Raw genomic sequence first — 14,916 nt, 5'->3', positions numbered from 1 at the left:
CTGTCATTTAGAGTCTATAGTTCTTTGGCGTTTCTATATATCATCACACAACCTCTGCATAGCAGACTCAGTGCGTCTCAATGAAACTTAAAACCCCTAATTCTGCTTCTGATACATCCTCCCAAAACAGAGACTATAGCTACTATATATATACATAAGGAGCTAAGGAGCCAGATCCCAACTACTCACTGAGGCACTCTGATGATATTGCAAGGCTATCTGCTTCAATACCTGAATTCATGTTTCATCCAGTATAAAAAAAACATGCATTTACTTGTGGGTATGTGGAAGGTTAACAGAAGACAGCATACAAACTATATGCAAATAGAAAAACCTGTAGAATAGCTAGTACTAGTTATATCGACAGAAGCCAACTGTTGCATCTAGTATTGTGAATACATTTTGAAAGCTGGAAAGCTTGCTATTATATAAACATAGTCTGAAGAAATAACAATCAGGGAGACTACTCTCCAAAAACACATATCCATAACATAACACACGTACAAAGAATTGCCCATAAGAATACATGAACGCATATGCCTAAAGTACCTAGTGGTAGGTACACGACTGGATATAAAATAATGCCTATAGAGTGATCCCTTTAAAGGGGCACTGATGCGGAGCATTTTCCGTGGACTGGTGTAAACTTTTGTTATTGTTTTTCTCCCGTGAGTACCCGGATGATATCCCAGAATTCGTGACTGGTTCGTGACCTCTGCTGCGCAGTCCGTAAGCGCAATTGATAGTTTAATTATAGACAGATCAACTGAGGTGAAGTCAATTGTACTTCATTACAAATGTATTATGAAAACAAATGAAACACTTTGAAGGTTAATCATCTGCCAGTGGTAGAAATGGTAAAAAACTATTAGGACGGAAAAATAACGAAGCCAATGTACGTCTCTATATTTTGTCTCATAACCCTAATTTGTTTATTGTCATATTTGCATGATTCTGAAAATTAATAAAAGAACACACGATTTGCTTATACTCAAAGTAAATTTCTAACATAACAGCAACATTTATACATTGTATAGATTGCCAATGTGGATCCTATTTCACATACATACGTGATCTAGTGTGTGTTTTCTGTCATACAGATTCTGCTGAATGCTACAACAAATAAATTAAAACAAAATGCAAACAATGAACGTAAAACAGACTAATTTTATAGCAACAGTGTCAGGCTACTACCTTGTTCAGGAATGTATCCATCAATATCCACGTAAAAGAAATCGTATTCCATTCATCTGCAGCTGGTAAATAATCCTGCTCTGTGTCGCGTGTCTTACAACTGTCTCATTTGCGAAAAAGTAACACATCGTTTCACGTCTTTCGTTGGTGAAAACTAGATAAACCTCTCATTGGTCTCCTAAGATAGCACACCTGGCAACTAATTGTATGATGTCCACTATTCTAAGTAATTTAGTTGACCAATATTGAGCAATCAATCAATCAACGCAAGGGTGGTTAATTCTTTGAAGGGAGGATGTTGTTTTTGCACTCACACTTTACGACAGGGTGTAGTCATCTACACACACTGCCTTTTGACAAATCCGCTAGAAGAACAAAAGTAATTAATCAATCAGTGTGTTATCGGTTAATCCTTTGATCGATGTTTGTTTTTGTAACTCAGGTGATAAACCCTCTTGCATCACTTACATGCACATATTACATAACATACAATACATTTGCCATTACAGACCTTAATTTATAATGTTGAGTATTTACTCCAGACAGGAGAAATGCCAAATGGGAACCTTTGTTGAGTAACCGAAGTGGTGTTGCTACTAATTATACCTGTTATAAATTCATGAATTGACCATCAAGAGAATGATGACAAATAACACGTGTAGGTTTACACCATCAAACGCGAGTTACAGCAAGGAAGATGTAATCTCTGTGTCGCATGCAGCCTGAAAACACTTATGGGCCGAAACTGTTTTGAGGATACCAACGGAATTTCGTTACATAAGGAATACACACAGGCATTTGCTGTGTACTTTGGTAAATAAGTGAAATAAGTTTTTTTTACGTAAGACAATTTTCAGATTTCTCCACCAAAGCCAAGGTCATCGTTTTTTTGTTTACGAATTCAAATAAATCAACTGTGTGTTTTATTATCATAAATAATAAACCATTGTAGCTACCATAGCTACCAAAATTTACGTATGCTATTTGCTATCACAGCTCAACCAACACTCAAAACTACCTAAATATAAAGCTTTGCAATCTTCCGTACTGAAACAAATGGGTTGCTACGTGCCTGTAGACATCATATTTTCATGTAACATGATTAAATATAGAGGTTAAAAACACAGAAATAGGATCAAATTGGATCAGTAAGTATACCATCCAAGCATCCGAAAAGAACTACACTGCTGGGATATATGGTTACGATCAGACAAGGAATACCATGGATATTTTTAAACAAATGGCATGTGATGAGCATCCGGCCTCCTGACTGTTTAAGTGAAGAAATTTTGCTAATATGGACAGGAGCCCAGTTCCTTTGTCCGTCACGGTCGAAGGAGTGGGCGCTGACCAATTTGCGGTCTGCTTTCGTAATTAGACCGTTGGCGAGAAGCATTATTCGCTCCGCATCAGTGCCCCTTTAAGCCTGTTGGTGCCAGTGTTGGACACGACTGGACACTGCTTATCTCAACCATTTTGTAACTGCCTAAAACACAAGTTTGTTCAAGCCTTTCACAAGGCTTTCATATGGATGTTCTAACCAGTTAAAGGTGCGTTTGCTAACATTTTTCCACCTTGGTCACACTTGGACAGAGTGTCAATAAAAGTGGAAGAGATTAACTCATGAAGGCCGAGAGACACACATGTGTGGCAAATTAATTAACTTCTCACAGCAAGAGCTGCATATGTGCACCAACAGAAAGCACCTCCTATTCAGCCAGAGATGCACATGTGCACTAACACAGAGAGTACCTTCAATTTGGCGAGAGACGCACATGTGCACCAACAAAAAGCAACTCCTATTCAGCCAGAGACGCACATGTGCACCAACAGAAAGCACCTCTTATTCAGCCAGAGACACACATGTGCACCAACAGAAAGTACCTCCTATTCAGCCAGAGTTGCACATGTGCACCAACAGAAAGCAACTCCTATTCAGCGAAAGGTGCACATGTGCACCAACAGAAAGCACCTCCTATTCAGCCAGAGACGCATATGTGCACCAACAGAAAGTACCTCCTATTCAGCTAGAGATGCACATGTGCACCAACAGAAAACACCTCCTATTCAGCCAGAGATGCACATGTGCACCAACAGAAAGCAACTCCTATTCAGCTAGAGATGCACATGTGCACCAACAGAAAGCACCTCCTATTCAGCCAGAGATGCACATATGTGTTGTACTTTTAAAAACCGCGGTGTACTGAACAAATATTAGCTTTTCTTATGTGTGATGCTACCTTTAGTGGCAAATCAGAAGAAGTATTCAAAGTGTTTTGATTGCAATTGCTAATTATTATGATAGGCTTAAACATCGTTCGGCAAATGAACACATATCAGCGAGAAAGGGGATTATAGGAGGTTTTACAGAAGTAAATGTGTTTCACTCTGAATTGCGAATGAATACTATAATACCTGATACTTAATAATCATTGAAATAGATGTTTTGGTTTAGAGGTTTTACTGAAGGTTACATTTGCTTCAACTTCCTAATAACAGGAAACAATATATGAAATGTCAAGGACACACAAAGGATTCAAACACAATTGAATGCTTAACATTTACTTTCTAGGTATTATTACATTGTCATGTTTCATACAATGAAATATATGACATATACACAAATAATTATACATCGAAGCTCGAATAGATTTGACTTAAATTAGCTTACTAGTTTAAAGCTTACTGAATTGTAACAAATACAATGTGATAAGTCGCATGTTTGCATCAAATATATATACATGTCAGTGTTATTACAACCATGAAATCTTTTGCTACATCTGTCACAAAACACAGTGATCTGGTAATTCAAAAAAATTCTTAGACACAGAAGTAATGTCATATGCTATTACAGGGGAACCACACAACAGTATTTAAGGCATTTTGTTCAAGCTGTTGAAAGTTGCAGGTTGATTTGAATTGTCACTTTTCTATGCAATTTACAAGAGCATTGTGTAAAACATTTGTATTTGACCTCTGTAATTATAAAATCCAGTGTAATTATCATGTGTATCAGTGAACTCAGTCTCTGTTGATCCGTCGTCGATAAAACAAGGATAGTATATCAGTTACGGTATCAATATACATGCATATAATCATTCAGTCAGATTATGGTAGAGAGATAATTTTGACCTTGAAATAACAGCCACTGGCAGAATGCATGTGTACGTACGTCCTTGTTGAAAAGTTTGTCCAGTGATGAGTGTAAAATAAACAGATGCACTGTTATATCATTGAACAACTTGCTTTATGGAGTCACGCTCCTCTCTGTAAAGTTTATGTAATGCCCATCTTCATAAATATTATGGAGATTTAACTGCAAGTTTATACAGTACAATAATAATTCAGTGTCAAGTCGCTTTCATGAATTCTGTAATACGTGTACTTTAGTTTGGATAGTCAATCATATCAAGGTAAAGCTTATATATTCATGTACTGCAAACCATTATGTTTTATGTACTAGTTGTGTGCGTAATTGTATATAAAAATATATACTATCTCTAATCAGTGGTTGGACTTCAGTTTTACTTATCAAAAAACTCTAAAATGTTGAAGCGTCAGTCTACATCTGCTCCTATTTGTCTTATGTGTATATTATTGTTTCCAGTATGTATGTTCCATAACAATGTATGGTGTGGATTTATGTTTACAGTACACAAACTGTTACACAATAGCTCGAGTTCATAAAGCAGAAACTCAGTTTATCGACTGCTCAACGATATAGTCAATAATCAATCTCTATCCAAGCTACTGAGAAATTTTGCCCATGCTCCATCACCTGTCCTTTCCTCTGTGACAGGTATATCATGATACAGCTGGTCAGAGATAACAAATGACCAACCACTATAGTGAGATAGTTGATAGTTGAGATACCAAACGTTTTATTTGGGAAATTTGTTGATGCCCTGTCACATGACTCTTTGTTCTATGTCTATAAAAAGAATAGTGAATTTTTTCAAGGGTATGTTCGTATGATCACATGTTTTCTGTATTAAATATAGTTGAAACAAAGTGCCAAACTATTAACATGCTCTATGTTAGTCACAGACTAGCTTCTTTCCTTAAAATAATCGATATACACTAGAAATGTATCAGCAAAAACGCTAATTTCGTAAATAGATTATAAGGTAAGTAAATTCTTCTTTACAGTATGTCATTGTTATAGATAGTTTGTAGAACTGAACCTCGCACAATGATATGACAGGGAGAATTTGTTTATGTATGTCTCATCTCTAACATACAAAGAGAAATGCATATGTTGAATAAATAAAAATGTACATGCCACCAAAGGTCTACATGAGAAACTTGCAATAAAATTACATAAAACTGTGCAATGCATACTATGTATTCACACCTGCTTTCCTTCAACGCATATCTTTGTGACACAATCAAACAATCAGGACTTGTTTGTATGACGAGACAGTTTCCTGTCATCCTCGAAACCTACCAGGGAAATCAGGTGTGATTAACCCTCATTGGTCTCGGCTGAGAGAGACAGGCACCAGTGAAGGTTTACAGGTGTTGAGTAGTGAAGTGTCTCTGGCTTAATGAGTTAATTGTGTTCCTTTTCTCATTGCTCCAACAGAGGATGCATAAGAGTATTTTACCTCCTTATAGGCAAGGAAGTTACCTTACACAAATGCACGCATCTGGGTTATTAACAATTCTGGGAACTGATGACTTGATTTCAGAGCTTAGGATATTGTTAGATAACTCAAATATCAAACAAACAGGGAACCAGAGAATACCACGTTATATTTACCAATGTCTTCATGTACAGATATTTCACTGCTGTCAGCTATCTTGGATAACATATCCCAACTTAACCTCTGGTATATTCTGGTAATAATGCAATCGAGGCAGAATAACCAAAACATTATAGTACATGTATATATTTCTGAGAGGTTTATGGCTGTGATGTTACAGAAGCACTTTTCTTACAGGTATCCACAATGATAGCTGTTCTTTGATTTTCATACCTTGATATCTTCTGCACAAGATGTAAGAGAGTTTTGATAGTGGACTCCAGGAACACTTTGGCAGGCCTTAACAAATGCTGACAACCCTATTGATGCTTCACACAGTATACCCTCCACATAGCTCTGTGTCCATCCATTGTCTCCAGGGACATCCCAGCCATATTCCTGCAACAATGTACAAACTGAAATCACATAACACAGTAAACAGAATTAAAGACTTACAAATTTTTTGTTTTGCACAGATTTACAATTCTCTATTGTTCATATGTACAAGAGGCAGTGGGATAGTCTTGTGGTTTCAGTGTTCACTCATCATGACGAAGATCCCTGTTTTATTCCTCACAAGGGCACAATGTGTGAAGCCCATTTCTATTGTCCCCTAATACTGATTTGTTGAAACATTGCTAAAAGTGGTGTAAACACAAACTCACTCGCCCATACTTACCAAACTTGAAAAGTCTATGCATTAATAATTTAATACTAAATTATATATGAGAAATACATATTACAGTTCATGTCAGAACTGAGAACAAAGGACCATATGGAACAAGTCATAGTTTGATACTGTCTGTTTATCTGTTTCATTAATGCAACTGCATACACCCGACACATCAAGGAGTAACATTGGTTTTGTCCTCCAATCAATTTTACAAGTTACAAGGTATTTTATACTACAAGTGTGTTTCTCTTCACAGTTCATCTGTAATTAATTAGTACTGAATTTTATCGATAGGTATACCTTTGCTCAATCTGCATCCTTCTGGTTTAAGGTTTCTATACTGATACTTACTGTGACAAGAGCCATGATGTATTTATCATTAGTATGACTAGCATTTTTCCAAAGTACCACTTTAAAGATCACATATACTCTAGAGAGTGAAAGAACATAAATCACCCATTGGGATTGTCATATATGAAACCCTGTCATTAAAATTACTCATTTCGATCTTTAATTACCTTAAATAGACCCTTTTGACAACAGTGCACAATTCTCTGCCACGAATGAAATTTCAACCAATCAGAACGGCATGCCTCCATGACGTAATATGAGGTACAGCTATGAGGGCCTATGCAGAATTCATCTACATTTCAGGGGGTACACTATTTCACTTACAAGTTTGTGAAGACCTGAAATCGTGAGAGCTGTTGACAGCTATATCTTCTCACAATCCACTATCATTTAGTTTTCTCACCTGCTTTGCCTAGCTTCCGTGTTGCAACCCTTGTTTTCACAGACGATTCACTTGGTGTTAGGTGGTGTAAACCTAAACGTTTTTCGTCATCATTCACTTGATGCTCAGTTAATGAATCTATAACAGGTATAATTAGAGGTAACGCCATTTAGATTACACAACAATGGTCCCTATTAGGCATTTCTTCGCTGATTGATTAATTACTTTTATGCAGATTTAAATGAGGATTTGTCAAAAGGTAGTGTTTATGTATGTACATTTACTAATCTATACTGAATAAACTCTGTCGTGTCTCTGTCTGTGTAAAAACAACACATTTCTTTCCAAGGATTAACTGCCAATATATTAATAAAATTTCTTTCAAAGAATGACAGACATTATGCAATTAGTTGCGGTGTGCTATGTTGGGTGACCACTGAGATTAGACACCAATGTGAAAAACCTGAAACAATACATCACTTTTTTCTATATTACACTGTTAAAAGACACATCACTTTGGAAAGCTGCAGATGACTGGTTTATCACTCGTTTTTGTGGATATTGAAGGATACATTCCTCGAACAAGGTAACAGCCTGACATTGCTCCTATAACTTTAATTTGTTTTAATATTTACATTTTGTTTTTAGTACATTGTCGTAGCATTGAACAGAATCATTGTTTTCATCGTGAAGTGTAATGCTACAGACAACGTACACTAGGGCATGCATGCGAATTATGATTCACAGTGGCAAAGTATAAAATGTCTAGATTTTACATTCCTGTAGTACAATCGGTATAAGTATCAGCATATCGCTTCTATTTATTAAGTTTCAAAATGCATACAAGTATGATTATAAAGTAATTAGGATTATAAGACCAAATATAAAGATGCACATTGACAAGTGCCTTAATACTTGTGAGTGAATGTTTACAAATCAAGTAAATTTAGCAAAAGTAAAGAAATTTATCGCGCAGTATTTTCACTTCACTTACCCCCACACACACCTCATTTCCATGGAAGAAGTTGTTATGTTACAGGTTGTGTCATGCAAAATCCTTTTGGTCATGATTCAAATACATATTTAACTACTAGTAGAAAGTAGTTTTGATTTTCTAACTTGATGAAAACAAACCATAATCTCAATAATTGTAACGGACTTTCGCCTGTGCTTGTGCCCTGTCTGAGGAGTTTGTTTTCACTGACTTGCAAAATCAAAATTACCTTCTTCTGATAGTAACATATGTATTTGATTGATGGACAATAAGCTTTGCATGACATTGCTTGTAACATAACAATTTCACTCTTGGAAGCGAGGTGGGGATCAATTACAACAATATTGTCACTTCAACCACAACTGAGGAAGAAAGTGTTGTGTTCATGCAAAATCCTTTAGGTCAGCAATGTGTTGTAAGTAGTCTTCATTCTATAACTCAATGAAAACAAATCTCAATAGCATTTTCTATCCTGGAAGCGAGGTAGGGGGCGAACCATCCGATTTAGTATATACCACAGGTTTCAACAACGCTCACTTCGCATGCACGCACAACCCATTTAGCACAAACTACGGGGTCCAGTGGAAATCTGTGCATAGTGACACCATCACCCGACCCAAGGAGCAGTTGACAACAACACAACTATTCGGCATGTCTTTGTTAACGTCAAGAAATCAGCAATATGATGAGCTTCCTACACATTTATTTTTCAACTAACTGAAAATCCTTCCTTCTATCAATTCACTGCAGGGCTCTGGTGGCAGAGTTACCTAACCTGTCTGTGGTTTCGTTGGAGAGCGAGAGTGAAGCAGACAGCTTTTCAGCAATTCTTAATCGCTCGGTATGATCTAACCACAAGTCTATTAAGAATGAGTTTGGTGTTCTGCTTAAGACTAACCACAAGTCTTCCGTATGTAATGGTTAAAAGTTAAAGGTTACTCATTGGGGAATTTCAGTAATGTTACGCATGGTAGAAGTTCAGTAATGTTACTCACTGGAGAAGTTTGGTAATGTTACTCATTGGAGAAGTTCAGTAATGTTACGCATGGTAGAAGTTCAGCAATGTTACGCATGGTACAAGTTCAGCAATGTTACGCATGGTAGAAGTTCAGTAATGTTACTCATTGGAGAAGTTCAGTAATGTTACTCATTGGAGAAGTTCAGTAATGTTACTTATAGGAAATTTCAATGTTACTCATTGGAGAAGTTCAGTAATGTTACTTATAGGAAATTTCAATAATGTTACTCATAGGAGAAGTTCAGTAATGTTACTCATTGGAGAAGTTCAGTAATGTTACTGATAGGAAATTTCAGTAATGTTACTCATTGGAGAAGTTCAGTAATGTTACTTATAGGAAATTTCAATAATGTTACTCATTGGAGAAGTTCAGTAATGTTACTGATAGGAAATTTCAGTAATGTTACTCATTGGAGAAGTTCAGTAATGTTACTCATTGGAGAAGTTCAGTAATGTTACTCATTGGAGAAGTTCAGTAATGTTACTTATAGGAAATTTCAGTAATGTTACTCATTGGAGAAGTTCAGTAATGTTACTTATAGGAAATTTCAGTAATGTTACTCATTGGAGAAGTTGAGTAATGTTACTGACAGGAAATTTCAGTAATGTTACTCATTGGACAAGTTCAGTAATGTTACTCATGGGGGAATTTCAGTAATGTTACTCACTGGAGAAGTTCAGTAATGTTACTTATAGGAAATATCAATAATGTTACTCATTGGAGAAGTTCAGTAATGTTACTTATAGGAAATTTCAGTAATGTTACTCATTGGAGAAGTTCAGTAATGTTACTTATAGGAAATTTCAGTAATGTTACTCATTGGAGAAGTTCAGTAATGTTACTGACAGGAAATTTCAGTAATGTTACTCATTGGAGAAGTTCAGTAATGTTACTCATGGGGGAATTTCAGTAATGTTACTCACTGGAGAAGTTCAGTAATGTTACTTATAGGAAATATCAATAATGTTACTCATTGGAGAAGTTCAGTAATGTTACTTATAGGAAATTTCAGTAATGTTACTCATTGGAGAAGTTCAGTAATGTTACTTACAGGAAATTTCAGTAATGTTACTCATTGGAGAAGTTCAGTAATGTTACTTACAGGAAATTTCAGTAATGTTACTCATTGGAGAAGTTCAGTAATGTTACTGACAGGAATTTTCAGTAATGTTACGCATTGGAGAAGTTCAGTAATGTTACTCATGGGGGAATTTCAGTAATGTAACATTTCTTCAGATAGCCCTAAGAGTTGTTTAGCCATAGCTACACCATACCCTGAATGACAGTGTGAGTAAACTAAGGCTTAGTAGTAGTGGTTACACAGCTATACTGAGTCTAACAAACCTGAGACATTTACTCACTTTTTCATGTGGTGAGCTAGCTACACTAAAGATATTTATCAACATTCAATAATCTAACATTATCTACAAGTAAAATTGACAAATTCAGTTATTGCAAACAAAGAATACTACCTCCTGTGAATTATCTCTGTAAGAATTACATGTATATGAACACAAGTATATGTCCAAAATTCAAAAACTATTTCTTTGCATTGTAATGAGTGGGGTTTTTTGCATTTAATCAATACAATTAGAAGATAACCCATCAGTCTTTATAAACATCTATTGAAGACATTTTTTTCAATGGTAAAGAGAGTCATATTAAATTGTATAAAATTCTGTTTCACAAATCACCATATTTCTTAGTATGAATGAGTAAGTTTAGTTCTATGATACTTTTAGCAATATTCCAGCAATATCATGGTGGAGAGCATCAGAAATGGGTTTCACACACTGTACCCACATGGGGAATCCAAACCGGTGTAAAACTTTTCCTCTGTCTAAACCTTCCCCAGTGAAACTTGGGCCAAGCCCAAACTTTCCCCTTTACTCTTAATCTTCCTCAGGGAATCAGCATTAAAGGCCACTTCTTTCCGACCCTAGTTCTTACATCAAAAAGGAAAGATTCTGTCCCAGCTTGGCCATTTCTGCCCAACCTGGTTTTCATCTTAATATTCATCTTGCAAAAGTCAGAAATGAAAACAAGACACAGCTATTGACAAGAACACATTTATAAGTTGTTTATAATAACTTCTTCTCCCCGGACTCATATATTAGCAATGGTGAATAAGAATCAGTCTAGCTTGGCCACAATCTCCCATTTTTTATGTTGAGTTGGAAAAGAGTTTTTATGTACAGTCATCTATTTCACATATCAAATGTATAACATTAAATATAAGCAAACAAGCTTCTGTGGCCTCACTGAATGTTTTTCATTTATTAGAAAATCGACATATAAAATTCAAAATGCTTTTCAGTAGATCCAGTTATTAATTACCTGGATATCACTGGTGCCAGCAGTGTACTGGAACTCTTGGTACACAAATGATGACCTTGTTTGAAGACACTTGGTGGGGTACACAGAATCACGTATAAGCTGATCTGTTATATCCTGGCCTGGTAATAATCATACATTTTGAACAAACTATTCAACTATCAAAATTGCATGCAAAAGCTTCCTTCTCAACAATTTAATAAAAAACATAAACTCTATGGAATTCTAATTATGATATCAATAAACACATTGGAAACACAACAGACATTTATGGCAGTGAAATACACATTGGACAGAAAACTTAGACCAAGGCTTGGTGAGACTTCGTAAAATCTGTTTGGGCTTCTACCTGTTACATCACTGGGGCATCGAGTCACGTCATGTCCTTTCCCACAGCTCTGGGACATATCATCTCGACAGTAGCAGTATGTTGGAAGGTCAACCACATCTGCACTATTTTCAGACTCTGAACAGAAGCCTGTGTACAGACTACCATTGTTGTCAATTCTGGAAACAAACACATGGCCATCATCTTGATGATTCCATAAATAACTGTTACCATGAGTTTCTGAAAAGTTCCAAGCATAATCAGGGATGACCTTAAGTTATATAGCATACATATTCACGCAGCTTGTGCTTACTCAAGGCACTGGTATTTTTCCTCTAGGTCCACCAAGTTGATTGTGGTCTCCTCATCCTAACAAGGTACCCATTCTCAACTGGATGGACTGGGACACATAATCACAGTAACTTGTCTGCATGTTGCTGTACCTGCAACTTGGTGTTTGCACATATTCATCTGGTCATCAACCGATTAATGGGTTCTTTTACGTGTACCCTGTTATGTACTGTACACAAGGGGGATGTGACAACAGGGAAAAAAGTAAATACTTTACAACATAATGTCCACACCTTCTGAACTCCATACACTTCTGGCAATAGTGCTGAAGTGTCTGGAACACACTGGTGTAGAACATGTGCTCTTGGCAGTGTAAAAAGACCTTCACAGAAGAGATAATATTGTCATTTCATAATGTCTACCAGGCAGTTTCTTCATTAAGCTTTGGAAGAGTTGGAAATCTGAAGTGGTGCCAAATCAGTATTTCAAAACTTGAGTCTATCATTGCAGCATGACAATGGTGACAACATTCTTCATTGAAGGCAACATTTCCACTGCCTTCATTGCTTTTAGTCGTTGGCTGATAAGTGGTTAAAAATATTCCTAAACAGAGGTAAACGTAACCCAATAAAAATTAATAGGTAAGCAAATGTTTGTTGTCATGGGGAGAAAACATGATCTGTTATTGCAATAATGGATACATTGTCAGACATAGCACTGATCCGACATAGCACGGACCGACAGTATAAGTATCATTGACTCATGCGTCAGTGATTAAGTGAGAATCTGGCAGGAAAAGCCAGTTTTGTTGCTAAGTACTAAGATGACCTTGCTATAGCCATGGCGGATTATGACTTAAAGGGTGGGTTGATGATCACAAAATAGTTTGAAATTTAATACCTATAATTTTGATGTCAGATTAATGCAACATATATGTCATCAGCTGATAACCTAACATCCTTGCATACATATTGAAGTTTAACCCTACAAGCTGTACTCACATGAGTATAAAACATTGAGGAGCAGACAAAGTAACCTGTTGGAGTAACTCACTTATCCTCAAGAGACAAATCTCTTGCCATATACCCATCTTGATTTGATCAATATTAGATATTATAGCTAAAATGGATAGAATTATCATTAAAACGACCACACGTTATCAGAAATGAGCAGGCCACTGTAACTTGATAATCCCTGCAAAATGCTTCACGACATTCGATTATCAAGCTTGTTGTTAGGTGACATCATAAGTAGCTCTGCTGTTGATGTTCAATCACCTGTGGCTCGTTTGAACTAAGGTTGATTATGGATGATATTTATGACTCACATTCGTCACATATACGTATGTAGTATGGGCAAAGGTCAAGATCGAATGTTGTCATTCTCTATAGTGACATCATTTGTGTTGTTCTGAGACGTGTCCATATTTGTAAAAAGTGTGTCAGTGACCTCAGTTGTTTGTTGTTCCAGTAAAAGCTTCAAAACCGATGTCATTGCTTTTACTCTTATTTTATTAAAACTTCTATCCATTTTAGCTATAATAATGGTAATGCTATTTTTCAGGGCATTATCACTGCAGAAGGCCTTGGTCTTTTCAACTGCACTCCTTCATCGGGCAGTTAACGAAAGACTGCAAATCATCTGCAGATGATAATTCCCTAAAATATAGCATTACCCTGATAATATCATTCCTTCCCCTTGAAAACAGTATCAGTCTTTAAATATACTGACATGACCTTTCACTGTAAGTTAAGACTGTACATCCACAAAGTAAACAATAATTTTCAGGACATTAACTTGCGGCATTCAGAAGCAGATTGTATTAAACAGGATACATCAACACTAACCTCCAGGTGGTGGAGAAGTTGTCAGGCTTGATGTTCAGTGTGTGCACAGTTCCATCTGGGCTACGAAGATCATCTGACTGGTCATTGTTGTACATTCCACACAAACCTGAAAACATAGTTTTCCATTAAGCAGTACCTTCCTTCATTCATACTGTGGGTAAATACTTCTGGGGCACAGTGGGTCAGTGGGTGGCGTGGGTGGCATGGTGGGCAAACTGGCTAAAGCGCCAGACTAGTGAGCCAGTTGAGGTTTCAGGGATCGAGCCCACTTGTGACCAGGTGTAAAAACCTTGGAGTCAACTTTGTGTGCAGACTCTTTCTGTGTTGTCACAACCCCTAGTGTGCAGTACACAACTATGTGCACTTAAAAGAACCCACGAATCTATTGGTGTATGACCAAATGGTGGCCACATGAATACGTACATACACCTACTTGCGGGTACAGCAATGTGCAGTAAACTTGGACAAAGCACTGTGACTAAGTGTCCCAGTCCACCCAGCTGTGAACTGGGCACCTTGTTAGGATGAGAGAGCCAAAATAGACTCAGTGTGCCTAGTAGCAGCAAGAGTTATATACTCCACAGGGAGTTGAGACTGACAATACAATGTGATGCTGAGACAGGTATCCAATGATCGAGGGAAACAAATACCAGTGCCTTGAGCAAGCCAAAGCTGCATGGATATGTGCGCTGTATAAATATCCTATAATAATGTTACTACTACTACTAATAATAATACTCATATTACTCCTGAATCTA

At 36.7% G+C, this 14,916-nt stretch overlaps 1 protein-coding gene across 1 annotated transcript in view; it reads right to left on the bottom strand.

Annotated features, from left to right (window-relative positions):
- LOC137266456 (uncharacterized) overlaps positions 1-14,916 on the bottom strand; it is a 303,788-nt gene that overhangs the window by 233,165 nt on the left and 55,707 nt on the right. Inside the window, exons 26-29 of the mRNA XM_067801954.1 lie at positions 14,159-14,264; positions 12,042-12,199; positions 11,696-11,814; positions 6,174-6,338 (exon numbers count right to left, since the gene is read on the bottom strand). Coding sequence (XP_067658055.1) covers positions 6,174-6,338; positions 11,696-11,814; positions 12,042-12,199; positions 14,159-14,264 — 548 coding nt within the window. The remainder of the gene's footprint in view (positions 1-6,173; positions 6,339-11,695; positions 11,815-12,041; positions 12,200-14,158; positions 14,265-14,916) is intronic.

This window comes from Haliotis asinina, chromosome 15 (assembly GCF_037392515.1).
Source record: "Haliotis asinina isolate JCU_RB_2024 chromosome 15, JCU_Hal_asi_v2, whole genome shotgun sequence".
Lineage (NCBI taxonomy): Eukaryota > Metazoa > Mollusca > Gastropoda > Lepetellida > Haliotidae > Haliotis > Haliotis asinina.
This window is presented reverse-complemented; position numbering and strand designations above follow the sequence as displayed.